The sequence below is a fragment of the Macaca thibetana genome, chromosome 7, assembly GCF_024542745.1.
Source record: "Macaca thibetana thibetana isolate TM-01 chromosome 7, ASM2454274v1, whole genome shotgun sequence".
Lineage (NCBI taxonomy): Eukaryota > Metazoa > Chordata > Mammalia > Primates > Cercopithecidae > Macaca > Macaca thibetana.
In genome coordinates this window covers 47,996,626-48,017,337 of record NC_065584.1, presented here as the reverse complement: position 1 = coordinate 48,017,337, position 20,712 = coordinate 47,996,626, and the positions used below count along the sequence as shown (strand labels likewise).

General features: G+C 43.0%; 1 protein-coding gene across 1 annotated transcript in view; it reads right to left on the bottom strand.

Annotated features, from left to right (window-relative positions):
- Positions 1-20,712, bottom strand: part of RTN1 (reticulon 1) — a 280,433-nt gene that overhangs the window by 125,114 nt on the left and 134,607 nt on the right. The window contains exon 3 of the mRNA XM_050797790.1: positions 10,420-11,169. Coding sequence (XP_050653747.1) covers positions 10,420-11,169 — 750 coding nt within the window. The remainder of the gene's footprint in view (positions 1-10,419; positions 11,170-20,712) is intronic.

Below are 20,712 nucleotides of genomic sequence, written 5' to 3'. Positions count from 1 at the left end.
GGAATTTAAATAATCAGTCACCACAGAAACAGTACAGCCATGTGAACATTGTAAATTCATTTAAAGACATATTTTCTTACATCATAAACCAAGAAATCTTATTGTAAATTTCAAATTGTGGTGGTGTGAGAAGAGGTTAAGAAGTAGAGGTTGACCTGTAATCCCAGCACTTTGGGAGGCCGAGGCGGGTGGATCACGAGGTCAGGAGACCATCCTGGCTAACATGGTGAAACCCCGTCTCTACTAAAACAAAACAAACCAAAACAAAAATTAGCTGGGCATGGTGGTGGACACCTGTAGTCCCAGCTACTAGGGAGGCTGAGGCAGAAGAATGGCGTGAACCCGGGAGGCGGAGCTTGCAGTGAGCCGAGATCACGCCACTACACGCCAGCCCGGGTAACAGAGCAAGACTCCGTCTAAACAAACAAACAAACAAACAAACAAAAAAGAAGTAGAGGTTGAATATTTTCATGGCAACCACTGGATGGCAATAGACATTAACAGTGAGTGGGGACAATCAATACAAAAGCAACTTTCTGCTTTACTTGACTTTCTCCGCATTTTCCGAAGTAGAATCAAACTGAGCTTCTAGAGATGTTAGGGAGAGGTAAACAAGAGTGAATTCGGAAGTGAAAGAATTAGGTTTTGGGACACATACTCTGCTTTTTCAAGTGCTTTGTAGGCAGACAAATCTCTCAAGATTTCAGTGCTCAGTCAAGAGTTTTAAGAAAATGAAGTGCGTGCCAGAAGGGAAGAGTTAAGCCAGAATGTTATATTTACCAGAATATGCAACTTTGAACTGGATTACTATTAGTGGTAGTGAAATGTTTGATCTTGTTTAATAAAGTCATGCTGGTTGCTCCTGATTTGTGCATGGAAGACTAAAACTCAACCCCACTCCTCTCCCTCTCCTGCTACAAATTTTCCAGGCTATGAACAGAGATCACCCAGAGGACTCCTCTGACCCAGGAGATCCCAAACTACTGAAGCAACAAATGGTTAGCTCCTCTGTGTCCCCACCATATACTGTTGGGGCCTTTGCTCTAGTGGCATTGTGGGGTGGGGAGATGTTAGGTGGCATCCCCTGGAGTGAGCTGGCAAGACCAAGCTGTGTTTACATGCTCTCTCCTTCACTCTCCCATAAGGAGGTGGAAGTCTAGAAGTGTAAACAGTACACATTTCACTCTAAATTCTATTTACCCACAAGAACCATTTTAACTAACATCTAAGCCTAAACAGAAAATCCAACTGGCCTTGGAAAAAGTTAAGTCACTGGAGAAAAAACCTGCCAAAGATTACTCTGAGGACGTTGAGAGATCAGCCCTGACATAGTCCCTAGAGTAATGATTCTTAAGTTCTCTGCCTACAATTAACTGGGGAGCTACTTAATGAAGCAGATGCATTAGCCCCTCCCTAGGAAATCCTGGGGCAGGCCCAGGAATTCTGTATTTCAACAAACTGCTTCTGATATAAATGGTCTACCAACTACCCTTTGAGAAACACTATCTAAAAAAACTGAACAGTTCCACTGAGCCCCTAATCTGCTCTTCCTGCCACTCACACCCACTTCCACAAGGAGAGAGAAAAGTCCTGGATCGATGCTTTGCCTGGCCAAGAGGACCACCATTTCAACCTAGGTCACTTAAAACCCAGGAGCGCCATTACAGAGATGGGGCAACTTAGGAATCTCTGAGTAAATCACCAAGAGAGACCATGGCCAACTGCAGTCTTGAGCTGAAGTAACCAGACTGAGTAGTGTGCTTGCCCCAAGTTGAAGCCCCAGTTTGAGTATCTACTTTAAAGTTGCCTTCGCTCTAACGTTAGCCTCTGCTCTCTGACAGGCTGCTGACTTTTCCTTGCCTGTTAGTATAATTTTGATTCATATTTGGGATGTTCTTTAGACTTTCTGAAGCTTTTGTGATTTCTTGGCCCTAGGCAAGCATGTATCTAACTCTAAATAACCAACTTGCTTGACCATAATCCCTACCTATCTCACTAGGGGTCTTATTTAACCTCCACAGGTACCATATTGGACCATTCCAGCTCCAGTTTCAGCCACCCGAACATCACCATCACCTAAATACATTAAACCCATTGCTTGGCCAGGGAAATACTCTAGATATAGTGCTCAAATAGGGAGATCATTTCAGTGCTATCATAATTCAAATGGATGAGATTTTCGAAAAGCAGACACACAAAAATATGAGTTCAATGACTAATGAAGCAGCATCAGAGTTTGGGGTATTTTTCCCCATTGTAAATATTTTTGCATCTCTTTGTAATCATCGTGTTGATAAAAAATGAAATATAATTTGAGGGGTATTGGGGTTAAAGTCACCCCTACCACCAATCCAAAGCATCAGTAGGTCCTATTAAGTCCATCTCCAAAACATATCTCAAATCCATCCATTCCCTCCATCTCCAATGCTACCACCTCTCCAAGTTATTGCCATCTCATGCCTGCAAGAGCTTCCTAATTTGTCTTCCCACTTCCATGCTTGCTTGTCCTCCTTCAGCTCTTTCTCCCTAGAGCAGCCAATGTGACCTCTAAAACCTGCAAAGGAGGTCATGTCACTTTCTAGTTTAAAAACCTTTCTGAGGCTTCTTAGTATGCTTAGGAAAGACCAAGCTTAGCACCATGGTGTGTGCATGGAAGGGCACTGCCAATCTTCTGCCTCCATTTCTTGCTATTCTTCCCCTTGCCTACCACATTCTAGCAACATCAACTTGTTTTCCATTTATAGAATACCCCCAGAACTTTCCTGTCTCTGGTCTTTGCATTTTCTATTGTCTGAAACTTACTTTAATCAGCTCTTGCCATAGCTGATTTTCTCAGTTTCCTCTTTCTCAGAGGCCTTCTCTCTGACCTTCCTAAGTGCCACCCACCACCAGGTACTCTCTTACACATCACTCTGTTGATTTTCTTCTTAATGTCTACTCCCTCCTCCACCAGAATGTAAGTCCCATGAGGGGTAGATTCAAGTCTGCTTTGGTAACCACACTACATTTCTAGTGTCAGTCACTTCCTATGCCATATTGGTTGAATCAAAGGAAAGATGGATGTATGAATAGGTAAAGTATTGCTTTGGTGGGACTGGCATAACCTTGAGTGAAATTTATGTATTATATTTTTGTATTACAGGAGTGTTTTATGGGGTCACAAAGATAGCATCTAGATGTGCAGAAACTATGTCTATGAGGGTCCCACCCAGACTTTAGAGGGAAGTAGGGTTAGCATTTGAGAGTAGAGAATCTCCTTGACCTCATGTTGCCTCTGAGAATTAGAAGTATCTGAATTATGTCCTCCAAACTCCATTATTTTAAGTGAGGTTGATCTATGTGAGGAACAGAGGAGAAAAGAGCCTGCATAGGGAATTAGGATTGCCATCTATTAATAAATAGGAGCATTATCTCTTGGAGGCATAAAAATGTTTGCTGCCTGGGAGTTCTCTCTCTACAGGCAAGTTTAAGGTTGACTTGATTCCATTTTAGGAGGTGATCAATGCCCTACTGCATGCCCAAACCAAATTTACTAGGAGGGTTTATTGTGTCCCAAAGATTTGGTATTAAAAGTATTACAAAGGTACAATAACCATTTTAGATCTTTATACACATCTTGGAATTGAAGTGGTAAGAATACCTGTCCCTAGAAATAATAAGTGCTGGGGCCACCAAGATTGGCAGCAATATCTATCCAAGGCTGAGAAGGAAACCCCGCCACTCAGTGAAGCCACCATTAAAAAAAAACCCAGATCAATATGCAATTGGAACAGAGCTAATTTTGTGACAGCTTCAGAAGGAAAAGCCATGAATTCAGCTGGCTGCTGGCAGCCTCATCCAGGGTTGCCTAGACCAGAAGAGCTCCTTCTATCACTGGGCAAAGTCTCACAAAAGTAGCTTAGTGGCTTTCAATAGTCTAAGGTGGGCTGGTTGCAGTGGCTCACGCCTGTAATTCCAACATTTTGGGAGGCCGAGGTGGGCAGATCACTTGAGGCCAGGAGTTCAAGACCAGCCTGGCCAACACAGCGAAACCCTGTCTCTACCAAAAAAATACAAAAATTAGCCAGGCATGGTGGTGCACACCTGTAGTCCCAACTACTCAGTAGGCTGAAGCAGGAGAATCGCTTGACCCTGGGAGCAGAGGTTGCAGTGAGCTGAGATTGTGCCACTGCACTCCAGCCTGAGTGACAGAGTGAGACCCTGTCTAAAAAAAAAAAAAATAGTCTAAGGTGGAAAATCAATGTCTCCATCTAAGTATTTCCATGGCATAGCATACACCAACACAGGAGTCACACTTTATCCAGCAGTTACTGGTCCATCTTGTTGAAAGCTGACAAAGAACAGCAGCTTCAGTGGAGGGGCCCAGAGCTCAAGTGGAATCTAATATCTGTACCATGAAAGAAAGAGACTTTCCAAGAATCTTCACAGCCTGGTATATTAATACAGTGTCATGACAGTGAATACATACAGGACTAGGGTATAATGACTTTTTTTTTCTTTTTTTTTTTAGAATTATGAGAAGAAAGTACATGGGTCACACTTACTTTGGTTCCCTCCCAAATATTTCAGGACAGAAGTAATATCTAGTATAATAATGAAAAGTAATAACAAACATCATAAATGCTGGACAGATGAAAATCTATTCTATTTGAGAAGACCTCCATCTGGTAGCCATCCCACGAATCACCCCTCCAAGGGAAAGACAGGCTTTTCCCTGCCACAAGGGGCTGAGCCCTCCAGGCTCAAGCTGCTGTGACTGCTATACACAGAGGAGGCCATGGGTGAGGAGGCTGCAGAGGCCTGCTCCCAGGGCATGGACAGGCACCTCTCTAACAGAAAGAGACAAAAACAGCTGAGTCCCCCTCAGTATCTTTAATTTAAAAGCATGATATGTCTAAGGCATGCTCACCAACATGTTTTCTTAGAAGGTCTGGGCTGCTTAGCTCATCTGTTTACAATAGAAATTCTCAAGCTTCAGTATCATTATTAAAAGTGCAGATCTATGCCCCAGCCAATTCTCATTCCGTAGTTTTGAGGTGGGGGTAGAGTGAGAATCTGAAGTCCGAACAAGCACTCCAAAAGGTTCTGAGGTACCTGGTCCCCAAGCAACACTTAAGTCCGTGCCAGCTTAAAGAAATATTTCTCAACCTGGGTCACTGGTTGCATACTTTAGGGTTCCAAAAAGAGAATTTTTACATTTTTGTATTTTTATTTTGATAATAGTTTTTCAAATAGTAAGAACATTCTGGATCATTTGGGTGATAATTTTATAACCAAACACTACTGCAAGACTTCCACTGAAGTATTTATAGTCAGGTCAGCACTGAGTAACTTTAACTTTGCCTCAGGCTAATGAGTCTTTACTTGGATCCAGACTTAGTTCTTTTAAATTATTTTGTTGCTCTCCGATGGATGGATGAATCAAAATTCATTTTACTCAACTCCCCGTTGGTAGTGTTTTTTCCAACTTTCTCATTACTATGAAAAATGCTGTAGGAAAGATATTCACATGTATCTTTCTGACTCTATTTACACAGGTGTATAATTTATATATTTTTGCCCACCTGCTATAGCATTTCTATGGGATAAATTCCTAACAGTATTCAAAAGGTATGAGAACTTAGAACCGTAAGAGGGTTAGAGTCCTGGAGGTTGAGTGTTCATCACCTCATTTGCTCATGAAGGGAACAGAGGAAGGAAAAGAGCAAATTTTGACAAATTAACATGGACAGACTGAATTTGGGAGGTCTATGGAATGTCCAATACACAGTGAGGGAAATCGGCCTGGAGTTTAGAAAAGAGGACTTCTTCAAAGCAAGAGATTTGAGAAGTGTCACACATAAGGCAGTGCCTGAAAACCTGCATGGGTGATAGCAGCCTTGACAGCAAGGATATGCGGGAGGAAGAAAGACAAGGACAGAACTCAGGGACAACACAGAGGAACTGGAAGGGAGGTAGCAAAAGAGATTAGAAAAGAGGTCAGAGAGTAAGAGGAGAACCAAAAAAGAGAAACATCAGTATGATAGGGGAGAAAAAAGTTCTGAGAAGGAGTGAACAATTTCCATGTGAGCTGATATTGTCCCTAACTTTACTGTTAAATGAAATAAGTTACAAAACGGTATGTTCAATATGTTACTTTTTCAGTGAAAAACTATATATGCCTGAATACTTAAAGAAATTCTCTGAAAAGAACAAGAACAATAAAAAAAAAAAAAACCAATACAAAGGCCTGTAGTGATGCCTGAGAATTAGGGATGGGAGGGTTGAGTAGGGAACTTTTAACTTTGTCTTTCTTTGTTGCACAGACTGGAGTGCAGTGTTATGATCATAGCTCACTGCAGGCCCGACCTCCTGGGCTCAAGTGATCCTCCCATATCAGCCAACTGAGAAGCCGGGACTACCGGCCTGCACCACCACACCCAACTAATTTTTGTGTTTTTTGTAGAGATGGAGTTTCATCATGTTGCCCAGTCTGGTCTTGAACTCCTGGGCTCAAGGGATTCACCTGCCTTGGCCTCCCAAAGTGCTGGGGCTACAGGTGTGGGCCACCATGCCCAGACTCTTTAACTTTGAATTTTGTGCCATTTCGTACAGCTTGAATTTATTACAACAAATATACATTACTTTATTATTAACGTTTTAAGGACTGATCATCAGTATGATATTAGATTACAAGAGAGAACAAGAAAGATGAGACTGAAAAGAGGCCATTTGTTTGGCAAGAAGACAGTCGGTTTCAGGTAGGAATATGAAAGCAGACTGCCATCATCTAAAACCCTGCTTCCCTGGCTGGGTGTGGTGGCTCACACCTGTAATCCCAGCACTTTGAGAGGCCGAGGTGGGTGGATCACGAGGTCAGGAGATCGAGACCATCCTGGCTAACATGGTGAAATCCCGTCTCTACTAAAAAAAAAAAATACAAAAAATTAGCCGGGCATGGTGGCGGGCGCCTGTAGTCCCAGCTACTCTGGAGGCTGAGGCAGGAGAATGGCATGAACCAGGGAGGCGGAGCTTGCAGTGAGCCGAGATGCGCCACTGCACTCCAGCCTGGGCGACAGAGTGGGACTCCATCTCAAAAACAAAAACAAAAACAAAAACAACAAACAAAAAAACCCTGTTTCCCAAGTTTCAAAGGGTGTAAGAATCACATATGCACTTATGCACAGGGGATCTTGATTCAGTAGGTCTTGGAAGGAGCCTGAGATTCCCCACTTCTAACAACATCCCACATGATATCAACGTGGCTGGTCCAAGCCACACACTTTTGAGTTGCATGATAAGTAATCAGAATGCAGGAAACAAGCTCAAGGGCAAAGATACCATGATTTCCCAAAGGGTGTTCCCCTGGAATATGAACCCAATGGCACACTCTAATAAAAAATATTCTACAATCAACTAGGTTTGGTAAATATCACATACCTATCCTGATTAACCACACTGGGTATTAGCACTTTTATGAGAATTTTTAAATTAGGTTTTTACTTGGACATTCCTAACAGTTATGGCCAACCTTGTAGAAAGTAAAACATATCTACCTGCTTTAGAATCTAATGTTTATAACAGGTCATCCTAGAAGGTGTAGGAGAGCAGAAATACAGGGCAGCAAGAGCTCAGGGGTATACAAGGACGAAAACTGAAGCATGAAGAAAGAACTGCATTTTGTCTCCAGTGCAGTAACTGCAGAGGTCTCTGAAAGGTGAGAAAGCTCCAAAAGCAGGCCTTGTTAGAGCCTGTGCAGCAGTTACCCTGGTGCTCCTCCTTGGTGCATGCAATGATGCTATCAAATATTTGTCAAACCTTATCCTAAATATTATTCTAAATATTTCTAGGCTCTTCTGAAACCCTGTCCAGCATCAGCAGGATGGCTTATCCCCTGGATACTTGTGAATGCATAAACTTAAATGCGTGCATACCGCCAGAAGCTTCAGTGGATAAGAGCAGGAAACCACAGAAGCTGATCTGACCTCACTGCTGCCGGGAACCAAGCTTGGCATGAGCACAAACCTGCTGTCCACCAACAGTGATTAAGAATAGCCTGGGGCTGGGCACGGTGGCTCACACCTGTAATCCCAGCACTTTGGGAGGCCAAGGCAGGCGGATCACCTAAGGTCACGTTCAGTGAGCCACGATCACGCCATTGCACTCCAGCCTGGGCAATAAAAGCAAAACTCTGTCAAAAAAAAAAAACAAAAAAAACCCAGCCTGGGGGAGGCTGGGCAGCACTGATCCTTTCTCACCTGCTGAGACAGAGCAAGTGAGACCAAAAAGAACCTCAGAGCTCAAATTGACTGCTGGCATTGTTGAATCACCTGCCCAGGACCTCCAGTTCTTGGCTGCCTCAGAATGGCCTTTTAGACTCTTCATAGATAGTGCAGTGGAGCAGTGAGTTTCAGTGGGAGACTAGATTTCAAAGGACCCCACAGTGCAGAAGAGAGTGGAGATTATTCACCCTGGCATGCCTTCATCTTTTGAAAAGGCTGCCACTCCCTCCTCTCTACCTTCTAAACTTGGCAGCACAGGGTCCAAGCCATATGGGGCAACTTTTACAGAGATTCAAATGACACCAAATTGGCCATAAAAGATACTCTGAAGCCTTTGCATTCACAGCTGCAGTCTTCCATCTCCTCAGCTCTTCATCAGGTGTCTGGTCAGTCCGTGCCAGCTGTTGTCCTTGTCTCTCAATAGGCATGCAAAGTTCCCTTTTCTCTTTAGCTCTCAGATTTATTTACTTTTGAGAATAAACATATTTGAACAGCACTGTGTACATGGGGACTATCTCAGGAACATTAGTTAGGGGATAAAATGGAGACACATGCTTGTTACAGTACAGTGACATGAACACATGCTCAGCATGACTCAAGCTTGACTGTTTTGGGGCCCCAAGGGGCTGAAGGTTGTTCATGTTAATACTGTTTCCTGTGGTTCCCTGCAAGCTGCAGGGTCTTTTCCTACCATGTCAGGAGAGTAGCAAAAAAAATCCAAAATGGTTTTAATATTGACCCAACAAACACATTCCCACCGTTACATCTGTCTTCAAATATCTTCCCTACCTATCACACACAAGAAATATGCTTTCAGCTCTTTAAGAAGAGTTATTTGGGAAATCAAGAGTCAATTATATCAGCCCCCACACCATGCCACGTGTCTGAGCCACAGCAACCATGTATCTTTTTATTTCAGTCCTCTAGGTTCCTCCATTCTATTCCAATGTGTTAATTTTAAAGAATTTAGCAGCTAGCTTCCAATTTAAAATAACGAGAAAGATTTTTGTCCTCTATTTTTATATGAAGCACTTTAACTGCTGCTAACATCATTGAAGTTAGCAGAGGCACAGGAAAGAGGGTGTACCCTTGAAATCACTTATCTCCAAAAGGCGAAGGCAAATAAAGCACTTCTAAAGGAAGCACTACCCCTCAGCTTAGCCCCAGCTCAGCTGAAAAGTAGAAGAGAGGGGTGGGAGGGACCTTGAATACAGTTGTTAGGGTTTGTTTTAAAGTCCTACCTGAGTGTTCTCTCCCCAGGAACTGGGTAGAAGTTCTCTAACCTCACCCATTAACAAAAATAGAAAGAGCAGGACCTCACTTAGTCATGTGACTCTAATTTCTTTCTTGAATTCCATAAGACAACTGCAATCAGGTGTGGGAACGATTTTTGGGGAAGAATCTCTTGTACACATATAGTGTCTGGAAAACAAATAATGACTTCCATTTTTTCTTGCGTTTGAAGACTCACCTCAAAATTTTTCATAGGGAGAACATAATGACCACATTAAATTCATTCTAAGTAAAAGAGACTTTAAAAATGAATGAATCACCTTCAGTCTTGCTTAGGGACAAGAGAAAACTCTGGACCCAACTGTGGTCTCTGTCTTGCCTGACTCACTGGGACACAAAAACCTTATCAAGGTCCAAATCCCTTGCCCTTGGGTAAGAGAAAGGATGGAGCTGAGCTCCACTTTGCACACTTAAGAAACAGGCCTGACTGGCAAAATAGAACATGCTAGTGGTGGGTTCCAGCGCCTACAGAGACTGAGCAGGGGGACTGGAGTAGAGCCTGGACAATAACAAGAAAAGCATCGCTTTCCTGGGGAAGGAAATCCAGTCCTGGAATGGAAAGACAGGCACATGTACTCCATTCAGGAGATCCTGGAGTGAACACAAAACCGCTCATTATTAGGGAGGCTCGGTTCAGCCAGTCCTGAGTCGCCCTGAGCATGTGGTTCTGCCACCGACTTCTGTCCCAGCTGCAAATCTGAATTCTCTCATCTCCTCCCATCCCCTTTGGAACTCTTCTCTGGTCAACTGTTTGATCAGCATAGGGATGACTCCGGGGCTGAGCCAGAACCACCCCTGCTGAATGCTCAGAGCACCCAGAGGGAGGACACTAACCAAGCATCCCTGTTGCAGTCGGATCCTTTACCTTTTTGCCTATTGAGGAACAGCAGTGGGGGCAGAGGGCCAGGACCTAGAGGCCCAGAGCCCTTTGTGGCCACAGGACTTTGGCTGGAACTTGCATCTTCCTCAGGCTTCCGTGGCAACATGGGCGTCTCAGGTTCCAGGACTCCGTCTCCAGGGGGCAGCTCGGGGACAGGCTGGGGCTCAGCTGAGGGGTAGTCCAGGAAAGAACCCGGCTCGGCCAGGCCCCGCCGGCTGGGCGCGCGCTCCTCGGCCCGGATCCCTGTCTCCTCCCGGATGGCGTCCAGGGCGCCGGGCTTCATCGGGGGTGAGTCCTGCTCCCGCTTGGGGCTCTCCTCCGAGGCCGAGGAGGCATCGCACGACTCGATGATGAGCTCGCTGTCCAGCTCGGCCTCGCGCTCCTCCCTCAGGATGCTGTACTGGATGGATGGCGAGGCGGGCGAGGGCGGTGGGCCGCCCACGTGGCCAAAGCTCACGTAGCCCGAGGGCAGCGCGTCCTCCGCGGCCATGGGGTCCTCGGACACCAGCTCGATCTCTGAATCCCCCGATTCTGCGCTGCTAGCCTCGTGGTCCAGCGGGCTGGGGATGGTTGGTGGTCCGGACCTGGCCTTGACCTCGGGCCTGTCGGCCAGCTGGCCCACCGGCCGTGGGCTCTCGGTGGTTTCATATGATAATCCCTTTGCTTCTTTGATGGCGATGATCAGCTCATCCTCGGAGATGCTGCCTTTCCCCTGGGATTCTGCAGCAGATGGTTCTGTCGTCCCACAGAGCGAAGGAGAGCCAGGGAGGCACACACACGGACAGACAGATGGACAGAGAGAGGAGGGATAAAACAAAATTCCATTAGGGGAGATGTTTTGTCATTGCTTGAGAAACACATATCTCATTAGCACAAAAATAATCTGTTTCCAGGGCTATGCTGGAAAGACAGGCCACCTGAAGTAAAAGGCTAATTACTGTTATGGCCCAATTAATCAGTGTTTTACAGACCTATCTATCTTCAGCTAGCTATTTTAAAAAATGACCCAGCAATATCTTAGCAACAGAATCTCAGTTGGTTTTCCTGTTTCAATGCAGAGAAGATTATACAAGTCATCGTTTTAATTTCTGATTCATTCTCTCAGGGAACTTTTTCAATTTCACAGATTTTATCAGATAATCTGATGTATACAGCTCTCTAATTGGGCCCACCAATATCAACAAATCTGAAAATCATCTATTATTCCCTGTCATTGCTGTTTACATCCTCTCCTTTAGCAAGACAAAGACAGGTAATTTTGAGCCTTGGATACAACTTGACTTCTGAGCTTTATATTTCCCATAAGAATCAGTATTTTTTTTTTTTTTTTGCCACTAAGTGGAGCAATGTAAGAGATCACTTCTGCCAATTCCACCAAGCAGGCTGTGCAGATTGCCATAATGGACTATCCTGCAAGGCTTCCCATAGTGGCAGCCCACTGTATTCTTTCCCTTTCTTCTCTCTTCACTTCCTCTCAAGAAGAACAAAACCTGAGAGTCACTCCTGGACCCCTGGATGAATGCCTGCCTTCTGCCTGATGTTTATCCAGATGGCCTAAAGGCTACACTGGCAATCTTGCTGAGCTTTCTCTCCCGTAGATGAGACGACCTGGGATCACCATGACAACAGTGTTCAAGAGCTTTGTTTTCCCTTGCCATACAGAAGGGCTTTATTTCAGAATATCTTAGTGAGATCTGGTCCTTTTGTTAGCAATAACTAGTTGCATTTATCCAAAGCTTTGAGGGACCTGTGGCTTTAGGACTGTGGGAGAACACCAATGGATAAAACATTTTAGATTTTCCTAATTCTTTATGAATCAGAATTGATTTTATTCTTTATCCATATTCATTCATCTGTTATTTATTGAGAACCTAATATGTGTTAGGCCCTTTTCTACACACTTGGGATATATTAGTGAATGAAACAGGTAACAAAGTCTCTGCTTATACTCTAGTGGAGGGAACACAATATACAAACAATATATATAGTAAATAAGTAAAGTATATAGTATGTTAGAAGATGTTAAGTGCTATGGAAAAAAGTAGAGTAGGGTAAGGGAAACACAAGTTCTGGGTCAGGGTGGAGATGAGTTTGCAATTTTAAACAGGGGAGTCCGTATAGGCCTCATTGAGAAAGTAACCTACATTTAACACTTGAAGCAGGTGAGAGAGTGACTCATGAAGATATCCAGAGGAAAAGCACGCCATGCAGAGGAAACATATAGTGCAAAGGCTCAGAGGTGGGAGCTGCCCTGATTCCCAGGTATCATAAGCAGGCCATTGTGTCTGGGCAAAGTGAATGAGTTAAGAAATAGGAGATCAGTGACATGGGGAGTAGGGGCAGATCATGTAGGATCTCATAGGGCTTTTATTCTGAGTGAGATTAGAAGATATTGGAGGGCTTTAAGCAGAGGAAGGATATGATCTATGGGTTTCCCCCCTTTTTTTAGTAACTTAAAACAACTACTTCATTATCTCTCATATGATTCTTGTTTTTAAAAATTTATTTTATGATCCCCAACTCTATTTTTACAGGAATTAGTTCCTTAATAAGTTGTACACGTAGTTGTTTGATACAATTTCAGACAGCGGAAAAGTGTAAAAGCTTCACCAGTTTACTTCTAAATGGTTGTCCAGAGCACTGAGAAAGAAGATAAGGAGTGGCATAAATTAGGAAATGTTCTGTACCTCCAGAGCACTGCTAGTAGCAGCAGCATCTTCTGCTGGGTGCCAGGCATTTTACACATGGAACTTAGGGTCTAGGGACAATAGATTAAGCTACTTGTCCAAGGTCACTGTAGTGGTTTTCTCTCTTTGCCTGCTTGGATCCATTCCTTTCTCTGCCCTCTCCTATGCTCTGAGAGGCTGACCTATATAGAAGGCATACCCAGGATTTCTGTCCCTCTGGTTCCTGGTTGTTTTTAGCCAATAGGAAGCCTGAGGGTTGGGATGAAGGAGATGTTGAGCTATTTATACCCCCTGCTGCTTCTGAAGTTCCAGCTCTTAGCAGGCTTCAAGAATGCTGTTCCTTCCTCTTGGTCTTTAGGTCTAGGGGTAGTAATACCTCCCTAATGTTAAGGCTTTGGCATCATTTGTTGGTTTTCTTGGCCATCTTTACACATCTGTAATTAGCCCCTTCTTTAAACTCTCTTCAGTCACAACCTTTGAGTGTGCCACTTTTTTCCTGCTAGGACCCTAGATGATATAACTAGATGGTTAGAAATTATTTGACCTGAATTTGAATGCATGTCTATTTCATGTGTTTTACACTATATCATGCTACATCTTTTTAAAAGGGGGATGCAGTCTGAGATGTGGCAAGTTATATTTTGGAACATGAGAAGCAGAGGAAAAGTGAACTGGATAACCACAAGCAAAATAATGAAATTAAACCCCTACCTCATGTCACATTTTAAAATTTCCTTCAAATGGGTCAGTAGCCTAAATATAAGAGCTAAAATCATAAAACTCTAGAAGAATAGATAGAAGTAAATTTTCATGACCTTGGATTAGACAATCGTTTCACAGATATGACACCAAAAACAGAAGCAACAAAAGAAAAATTAATATACTGTGCTTTTGTGCTTCAGAGAATACCATAAAGAAAGTGAAAGCACAATCAATAGAACAGAAGAAAATATTTGCAAATCATATATCTGATAAGGGACTCATATCTAGAATATATAAAAAACTATTATGACTCAATCATAAAAGGCAAGCCAATTAAAAATGGGCAAAGAACTTCAATAGATAGATTTCCAAAGGCAATTTACAAATGGCCAAAATGCACATGAAAATATGCCCAACGTCATTATTCACCAAAAAAATGCAAATCAAAACTACTGTGAGATACCACTTCATACCCACTAGGATGGCTATAATCAAAAAGTCAGATAAAAACAAGTTCTGGCAAAGATTTAGAGAAATTGGAACCTTTATGCACTGCTGGTGGGAATGAAAAATGTTGTAACTGCTTTGGACAAAAGCCTGGCAGCTCCTTAAACATTTAAACATAGAGTTATCTTATGACCCAGTAATTCCACTGCTAGATATCTACCAAAGAGAAATGAAAGTGTATGTCCACACAAAAAACTTGTATATGAATGTTCATAAGAGCATTATTCATAATGGCCAGAAAAGGCAGAAACAATCTAACATCCATCAACTGATAAATGGATAAATAAAAATGTAATATATCCATACATGGAATGAAGTACTGATATGTGTTACAACAAAGCTAAATATTGAAAACAGTGAAATAAGACAGTCACAAAGGACCACATATTATGTGATTGCATTCATATGAAATGTTCAGAATAAGTAAATTTATAGAGAAAGAAAGTAGATTAGTAGTTGTAGGGAGTGAGGAGATTTGGAGGGTGAGAAAAGGGGGTGCAGGGTTTCTTTTTGGGGTAATAAAATGCTCTAAAATTTATTGCAGTGATGGATCACAACTCTGTGAATATACTAAAAACCATGGAAATGTACACTTTAAATGAATTGTATAGTATATGGATTATATCTCAATAAAGCTGTTTAAAAAAAAAACAGAAGGAAGCTTGGCCTTCAATTTAAACTTACAGGAGAACTAACATTGGTCTGTATTATGAGTGAAAAGTAATGCTTTTATTATGTTAAGCTACCAAGATTTTGGGATTTACCTGAATTATAGTGAATACATTATTTCACTCTGGATTGTACCCTTACCGCTTGTCTCAGTTCACTGGCAACTTCCCAGTCGCTTTTGAGTTCTCATCTTATTTGACTTCTCAACAGTATTTGACATACTACCCACTCCTCCTTTGGTGTCTGCAACTCTACTTTCTTCAGATTTTCCTCCTAGCTCTCCTGGATCTCATCTCTTTCCAGATATGAAATGTTGGTCTCCCCCAGAGTTCTTCCCTAGGCTTTCTTCTTACTCCAGTCCATCTCAAGGTGATTTTACCCATTTCCACCATCACTAGGTCCCAATTACCATTACTATGTTTATGACTCACAGTATTCCCTGCCTCTCCCAGAGAATAAGAAGAAAACAAAACAGAATGGGCTAGGTGCAATTGTGCTGTACAACATTCTAGAGGAACTTAGAGGAGGTCATTGAGGAAGCTGCACTTGAATTGATCTTGGAACACAAATAGAACCATGAAAGGCAGGCATTGTCCAAGAGTGAACTCCAAAAGCAAAGGTATGGAGGTGAAAAAGGAAGGGGTCTGCTCAAAGAAGGACAAAGTCAAACGTTTAACTGGAGTATTGTTGGGAATGATGCAGGGTTGATGTAACTGAAAATGGAAGCAGGCCCCTGGTCATGGAAGGCCCTGAAAACTAGTTCAAAAGTCAGTCCTGAAGAAATAGGCATATGGAGGGGCCAAGATGGCCAAATATAATCAGTTGCAGTCCCTGGCACTTACGGAGAGGAACGAAAGGGGCAAATGAATACGGTACCTTCAGCTAAAATATCCGGGTTCTCCCACTGGGATTGATTAGGAAAACAACACATGGAGAATAAAGAAAAGCAGGGTGGGGTGACAGTCCACCCAGGAGCAACACAAAGCCAAGGGAACCCCCCTGCCTCCCAGCCAAGGGAAGCAGTGAGTGACTGTGTGATCCCGGAAAACCACACTTCTTCCATGGATCTTTGCAACTCTCAGATCAGGAGATCCCCTCATGAGTCCATGCCACCAGGGCCTTGGATCCAACACACAGACCTATGTGGAGTCTTGGCAGAGCAGCCGCTCAGGCATGCACAGAGACCCAGGAGCTTTGCATACTCCAGCCCCAGGATCCCCCAACAAATGTGCCTGCTACTTACGCAAGGTGGGAGGTCTGCACATACCTCTAGGAAAAGGGCAGAATCCAGGGAGCTAAGCAGTGCCATTTTGTGGGCCCCACTTCTATGGCACGTCACAAGATGAGGCCCACTGGCTTGGAATTCCAGTCAGCCACCAGCAACAGGGTAGAGCCTGCCTGAGACTGGATGGAGTCCCGGTGGGAGTGGGGGTCACCATCTCTACAGTTTGGTCAACTCAGTCATTCCAGCCTGTGGGTTTTGGAGAGTCCAAATGGTCCAGTGAAGGAAGGGTCCCCCCAACAGCACAACACAGGGGCTTTGCCAGATTGTGGTCAGACAGATTTTTTTCTTTCTTTCTTTCTTTTGAGACAGAGTCTCGCTCTGCTGCCCAGGCTGGAGTGCTGTGGTGCAATCCCTGCTCACTGCAACTTCCGCCTCCCAGGTTCAAGCAATTCTCCTGTTTCAGACTCCAGAGTAGCTGGGATTACAGGGGTGCCCTACCACGCCTGGCTAATTTTTGTATTTTTAGTACAGACAGGGTTTCATCATGTTGGCCACACTCGTCTTGGAACTCCTGACCTCAAGTGATCCGCCCACCTTGGCCTCCCAAATGCTGGGATTACAGGCATGAGCCACTGTGCTGGCCAGACTGCTCCTTTAAGCAGGGCTGCCATCCATTCCTCCGCACTAGGTGGGACCTCCCAGCTGGACCCTCCAGCCACATCTGTTGGCACATATTAGGGACAGAGCTCTGATCTCTCCCTGGGATGGAGTGCTCAGAGGAGGGGAGGGGCTCCCCCCTGGGCTGGCATTCTAGCCTGTGGACTTTGGAGAGTCCAAGCTGACAGGGCAGAGGCAGTTCCTCACCATGACATAGCTATTTTGTCGAGGCATGGCCAGACTGCTTCTTTAAGTGGGACCACAATCCATTCTTCCTTGCAGGGTGGGTCCTCCTAGCTGGCGTCTCTGTTCACCCCTGTTCATATTCTCCCTGGGTGAAATGGACAGGCTGCCATTTTGGCCATTCAGGCTTCTCAGCTGGTCCAGCCTGTGGGGCTTGGAAAGCCCAAATTAATTGGGGCTGAAGGGATGCAGCACAGCTGCCTTACCAAAAGGCAGCCAGACTGCTTCTTTAAGTGTGCCCTTGATGCCTTTCCTCCTGACTGGGTGAGACCTCCCAACCAGGGTCTCCAGCCACCACCTACAGGCACATTCAGGCTGGCAACAGGTCAGTACTCCCCTGGGATGGAGTTTCCAGAGAAAGAGGCAGGCTGCCATCTTTGCTGTTTCCCAACTTTCACTGCTTATACCTCCAGGTATGGGAAAAACCAAGACAACTAGGGTCTGGAGTGGACCCCAAAAAAACCGCAGCAGCCCTACAGCAGAGTGGACAAATTATTAAAAGAAGAACAAATATAAAACAAAAAAAAATAACAAACCCATAAAAACCCCATCCAAAAGTCAGCAACCTCAAAGATTGAAGGTAGTTAAGCCCACAAAAATGAGAAAGAATCAGTGCAAAACCCCTGAAAACTCAAAAAGCTAGAGTGCCCCTTCTCCTTCAAATGACTACAAACCTTCCCAGCAAGAGCTCAGAACTGGGCTGAGGCTGGGACAGCTGAAATGACAGAAGTAGGCTTCAGATGGTGGGTAATAAAAAAACTTTGCTAAACTAAAGGAACATGTGGTAACCATTGACAAAGAAGTAAATAATCACGATAAAACAATACAGGAGCTGACAGCCAAAATAGCCAGTTTAGACAGGAACATAACCAACCAGCTGGAGCTGAAAAACACACAACAAGGAATTCACAATGCAATCACAAGTATTAATAGCAAAATAGACCAAGCAGAGAAAAGAATCTCAGACCTTGAAGAGTATATTTCTGAAATAAGACAGGCAGACAAGAATAGAGACAAAAGAAAGAAAAGGAATGAACAAAACCTCTGAGAAATATAGAATTATGTAAAGAGACTGAATCTACAGCTAATGGGGGTACCTGAAAGAGATGGGGAGAACAGAACCAAGCTGGAAAACATACTTCAGAATATTATCCAGGAGAATTTCCCCAACCTAGTAAGACAGGCCAATACTCAAATTCAGGAAATGCAGAGGACCCCAGCAAGATAATCAATGAAAAGATCATCCCCAAGACACATAATCATCAAAATTTCCAGGGTCAAAATGAAAGAAAAAATGTTAAGGGCAGCCACAGAGAAAGGCCAGGACACCTATAAAGGGAAGCCCATCAGACTAACAGTGGACCTCTCGGCAGAAACGCTATAAGCTAGACAAGATTCGGGGCCAATATTCAACACTCCCAAGAAAAGAATTTCCAACCCAGAATTTCATATACAGCCAAAGTAAGCTTCATAAGCAAAGGAGAAATAAGATCCAATTCAGACAGCGAATGCTGAGGGAATTAGTTATCACCAGGCCTGCCTTGCCAGAGTTCCTGAAGGAAACACTGAATATAGAAAGGAAAAACCATTACCAGCCCCTACAAAAACACATTGAACTATACAGACCAGTAACACTATGAAGCAATCACATAAACAAGTCTGAAAAATAACCAGCTAGCATCGTGATGACAGAATCAAACCCACACATAACAGTACTAACCTTAAATGTAAATGGGCTAAATGCCCCAATTAAAAGACACAAAGTGGCAAGCTGGATAAAGAACCAAGACCCATTGGTATGCTGTCTTCAAGAGACCCATCTCACATGCAAAGACACATACAGGCTCAAAATAAAGGGATGCAGGAAAATTTACCAAGCAAATGGAAAATAGAATAAAGCAGGGGTTGCACTCCTAGTTTCTGACAAAATAGACTTTAAACCAACAAATACCAAAAAAGAAAAAGAAGGACATTACATAATGGTAAAGGGTTCAATTCAACAAGAAGAGCTAACTATCCTAAATACATATGCACACAACATGTGGGCACCCAGATTCATAAAGCAAGTTCTTAGAGACCTTCAAAGAGATTTAGACCCTCACACAATAACAGTGGGAGACTTTAACACCCCAATGACAATATTAGATGTGAAATAATAACAGTCTCTCAGACCACAGCACAATCAAATTACAACTCAAGATTAAGAAATTCACTCAAAACCACACAACTACATGGAAACTGAACAGCATGCTCCTGAATCTCTTGGGTAAATAGTAAAATTAAGGCAGGAATCAAGTGGTTCTTTGAAATTAAGGAGAGCAAAGAGACAACATACCAAAATCTCTGGGATGCAGCTAAAGCAGTGTTAAGAGGGAAATTTATAGCATTAAATGCCCACATTAAAAAGCTAGAAAGATTTCAAGTTAACAACCTAACATCTCAACTAAAAGAACTAGAGAACCAAGAGCAAACAAACCCCAAAGCTAGCAGAAGAACAAAGATGAACTGAAGGAGGCAGAAACATGAAAAAACCTTTAAAAATAAACAAATTTAGGAGCTGTTTTTTTAAAAATTTCTTTTTAAATCAACCATTAGCTAGACTAATGCAGAAGAAACGAGAGAAGAATCAAATAAACACAATCTGAAATGATAAGGGAGGTATCACCATTGACCCCACAGAAATACAAACAATGATCAGAGAATACTATAAACACCTCTATGCACATAAACTAGAAAATCTAGAAGAAATGGATAAATTCCTGGAGACATACACCCTGCAAAGACTGAACCAGGAAGAAACTGAATCCCTAAATAGACCAATAACAAGTTCTGAAATTGAGACAACAATAAATAGCCTACCAACCAACCAAAAGCCCAGGACCAAGGATATTTACAGCTGAATTCTACCAGAGGTACAAAGAAGAGCTGGTACCATTTCTATTGAAACTATTCCAGAGAAACTGAAAAGGAGGGACTCCTCCCTAACTCATTCTATGAGGCCAGCATCATCCTGATACCAAAATCTGGAAAAGATACAACAAAAAAATAAAACTTCAGGCCAATATTGTTGATGAACACTGATGCAATAATCCTCAATAAAATACTGGCAAACTGAATCCAGCAGCACATCAAAAAGCTTATACACCACCATCAAGTAGGTTTCATTCCTGGGATGCAACTTTGGTTCAACATATGCAAATCAAAACATGTGATTAATCATATAAGCAGATCTAAAGACAAAACCACATGATTATCTAAAAAGATGCAGAAAAGGCCTTCAATAAAATTCAACATTCCTTCATATTAAAAACTTTCAATAAACTAGGTATTAAAGGTACATACCTCAAAATAATAAGAGCCATATATGACAAACCCACTGCCAATATCATACTAAATAGGCAAAAGCTAGAAGCATTCCTACTAAAAAGCAGCACAAGACAAGGATGCCCTCTCTCACCACTCCTATTCAACACAGCACTGGAAGTTCTGGCCAGGGCAATCAGGCAAGAGAAAGAAATAAATTGTTTTCAAATAGGAAGCGAGGAAGTCCAACTATCTTTGTTTGCAGATGACATGATTCTATATCTA